At 43.0% G+C, this 3,838-nt stretch overlaps 1 protein-coding gene across 3 annotated transcripts in view; it reads right to left on the reverse strand.

Annotated features, from left to right (window-relative positions):
- Window positions 1-3,838, reverse strand: part of KCTD20 (potassium channel tetramerization domain containing 20) — a 38,549-nt gene that overhangs the window by 7,814 nt on the left and 26,897 nt on the right. For all 3 annotated transcript variants that reach the window (XM_017522602.2, XM_017522599.2, XM_017522600.2), the window contains 2 exons: window positions 1,899-2,001; window positions 1,411-1,531 (listed from right to left, as the gene is read on the reverse strand). In XM_017522602.2, coding sequence (XP_017378091.1) covers window positions 1,411-1,531; window positions 1,899-2,000 — 223 coding nt within the window. In that variant the 5' untranslated portion in view covers window position 2,001. The remainder of the gene's footprint in view (window positions 1-1,410; window positions 1,532-1,898; window positions 2,002-3,838) is intronic.

Here is a 3,838-nt window from a genome sequence, read left to right on the forward strand (position 1 = left end):
TGTTGACCAGGATGGTCTCGATCTCTTGACCTCGTGATCCACCCGCCTCGGCCTCCCAAAGTGCTGGGATTACAGGCTTCAGCCACCGCGCCCGGCCTCAAAGAGTAATTCTTTAAATCATTTCAGGAAGCCTAGGTAATGATAGGAGCATGGGGTTGCAGTCAGACAATCTGAGTTCTATTCCTAGCCTTAATGCCTAGAGCTCTGAACAAGCTAAGTTCTTAAATGAGGTTATCACCCATCTTTCAGAATTGTTACAAGATTCAAGCAAGTCCATATCTATAAAGCACTTAGCAAGCTCTTAAGTCAATAATAATAGGCCGGGCGCAGTGGCTCATGCCTGTAATCTCAGCACTTTTGGAGGCCGAGATGGGGAGATCACTTGAGGTCAGGAGTTCGAGACCAGCCTGGCCAACATGGTAAGACACTATCTCTACTAAAAATACAAAAATTAGCTGGGCATGGTGGCCCACGCCTGTAATCCCAGCTACTCTGGTAGGAGAATCACTAGAACCCAGGAGGCGGAGGCTGCAGTGAGCTGAGATTGTGCTGCTGCACTCTAGCCTAGGCAACAGAGCAAGACTTTGTCTCCAAAACAAACAAAAAACAGCCAGGCATGGTGGCATGTACCTGTAGCCCCAGCTACTCAGGAGGCTGAGGTGGGAGGACTGTTTGAGGCCAGGAGTTCGAGACCAGCCTGGGCAACAAGCAAGAACCCATCTCAAGTAAAAAAAAGACAATGATCAGCAGAACCTGGCCAATTTGTGCTGTTTGACTTTATTAGTAAATTGTTCCTCATGCTGGACCATCAGTATCCTTGTTTGTTAGAGTTCAGACACCAAAGTCCCAAGAGGGAAACAGTTAGCTTGGTCTCCAACTGGTCAAGCTCCATTTAGAAACTACTATCTGTTTTCCTTTGTCTACTCCAGTTCCTCACAGTGCTTTTAACCAACAGAGGAAATGGGTTAGTTAGTATCACATCTCTGCCTCTGCAGATGATTTTCAACTCACACTTGAAATTATTTCTGTTTAGTAATAAAAAACATCAGCCAGGCATGATGGCTCACACCTGTAATCCCAGGACTTTGGGAGGCAGAGGTGGGCAGATCAACTGAGGTCAGGAGTTCAAGACCAGCCTGGCCAACATGGTTAAACTCCGTCACTACTAAAAATACAAAAATTAGTCGGGTGTGGTGGCAGGTGCCTGTAATCCCAGCTACTAGGGAGGCTGAGGCAGGAGAATCCCTTCAACCTGGGAGGTGGAGGTTGCAATGAGCCGAGATCTCACCACTGCATTCCAGCCTGGGAGATAGAGCAAGACTCTGTCTCAGAAAAAAAAAAATCTGTGACTTCCAAGAAAACTCAAAGTTCAGCTGCTCAAGTGTAGCTGGCAGCTGCTCTTGTACTTACTTAGATCTTGACATCGGATAGTGTTGAAGTCAAAGTTAATGCAGAGATAATCACATGTATCTCTAAGATCTGGGATTGAGATGCCATCAGGACAATTGATGATACCGGTTTTGTAATAATCCTGTAAATAGATTAGGAGGAAAAAATGTAGGCAAAGAACAAGATGAAAAATGACTTCTTCATCCCTATGCATTCCTGGTTCTGTTAAAGCAATGCACTAATGGAATTACCACCAAATGTATGATTCATTAGATGGCAAAATAGCTCCTGGATATCTTGAGGTGTTTAATCAGAACTTGGTAACTGATAGAGCCCACACACAAACGAGCAAGGACTTAAAAGTTACAGGAATAGAAAACAAAGGGAGAAAGGAAACAACTGGAAACGAGAGACCCTAAAGACAGTAACATAGCTGATGGAGCTCTCAAGGCTATTGATCACACATGCGCCTGAGGAAGAGAATATAACAAAAAAGGGCCACTACACACCAACACTGTGCGAAATACAGTTGCACTGATGCCTTCGGCAATCTCATACTCTCCCTTCTCATTGGGCCGAGTGAAGTTGTACTCTCTTCCTGGTCCAAACATCCTGAAAGATACCCAGGTAATAATGTTATCTTCTCCAGCATGATTCTTCACAGATCAGTCTTCTCCCTTCTGTACCTCATTCTGGAAGACTCCATCCCATTCTCTCATAGTATAAGTTAAAAACACAGCACTGGGACCCAATGCCCACAAGACAACTCAGGTCTTAGGCAACTCCCTTCAGACAGGAAAAGGAGACAATTGCTTTAAGCATTGGTGTGCAAAGAAGAATGAAGGATCAAGTCCACAAAGTTCACCTGTAGTGAGTTTCTCTGGCAATAAATGCAGTAAACAGCAACTGCAGAGGTGGCCCTTGGAAAATATCTGTGTTGAGATGGTGACCTTTCATGCCCTCCCCACTGCCCAAGAACCTGCCTATATATACTGACAGCTCAAGGAAGACAGCATCTAGACTCCTTTTTATTCCTGTCCCCCCTCCTGTCATCACTGACCTATCTAATATGCCATTCGTCAATATTTCTGAGTTTTACTTTTCAACATCTCATCTTCTGTTAGGTGCAGCTATGTTAATGCTTTCCTGGTATGTCTTAACAGTGGAGCTCTGGGGGAAAAATGGCCTTACTCAATACCAAGAATAATGATGGGACTTCCAGATCAGGTAGAAAAGGAGGGTAGGCATTATTAGGCTTATCAGCAATTTACTACATTTCAGAAAGGCAGGCCTGCTCTCCATGAACTCAGAAGTCATAGGGTACAGGGAGGAGGGCTTACTTTTCCACCTCTCTCCATCCTTCCTCCCTTCTGTCAGATTCCCTCCAGTCTAAATGACCCCATGACTTCTACTCCTGTTGCACTTTTGTGTATGAGCTGTGGATGGTTAGATAACACAAAGGAAAGGGCAGGCAGCTACTATCTTCAACCAGACTAAGATTTGACTTCCCAATGGGGACTCACTGCCATTTCCTTCCTCAGACTGCTGGGAAGTATTGCTGTTCTACTGTTCACAACTTGTCCTCCAGCCTGAACTGGCTGCTTTTCAAAGGTCTGAAAATGATTCTGTTTCACATGCTTCCCAAATAACTGTACCACACATAAGAAATCTGTCTTGATAAAAGCCTCCAAAGAAATGCAGATGTTTTTCTGGAATGCTCTAGTTGAATGAAAACTAGCTCAGAGAGCTTTGAATAAAAATAGTGAATATATTGTAAATATAATCCCCCCTATTTATCATTAGTAGGACTTCAGCTCAGCGTTATTTATTTAGTAGTGGCATGGATCTGCATTAATCCACTCTCTTTCTCTCAGCTTCTCCCCGTGTGACATCTGTAAGCTCACTGGCTAGGCTTACAAGTACTGTATATAACAGAACAGGCAGCCACAGAATAGAACAAATCTAAATAACTTACAGAACATATGACCTTGGTGAACTGAGCTGAGTGAACCACAAAGATAAATAACCAGACTCTCCTCTTCATGGGACAACTCATTCCAAGATTCAAACCAGTGTCACCCAAGAATCTTACCCAGAAAACACTTGCCTTTCTTATCTTGATCACTACTTTCAGAGGCAACATACCCAAAACAGCCAGTCTGCACTAAGAAACACTTTTTTTAGGGGTTGGGAATGGTGGTGATATCCAAACTGAGAACAAGAAGTCAAGCCTGATTAAAAAAAATACAGGGCCAATCTGGAAAATGTTTTAATGTGCTATAATTCAGATGTTTAAGAAATACGTAGACAGGTTTGGTTCTAAATAAAAAGTGGTCCACTGTGAATTTGTATGTTCAAGTACACCTATATTTGAATGGCTGGATTCTATTTAGCCTAGAATTCAATAAATTAGTGTGATCAATTCAAATTTCTTTTTTTTTTTTTTTTT

This window comes from Cebus imitator, unplaced genomic scaffold, assembly GCF_001604975.1.
Source record: "Cebus imitator isolate Cc_AM_T3 unplaced genomic scaffold, Cebus_imitator-1.0 Scaffold24, whole genome shotgun sequence".
Taxonomy (NCBI): domain Eukaryota; kingdom Metazoa; phylum Chordata; class Mammalia; order Primates; family Cebidae; genus Cebus; species Cebus imitator.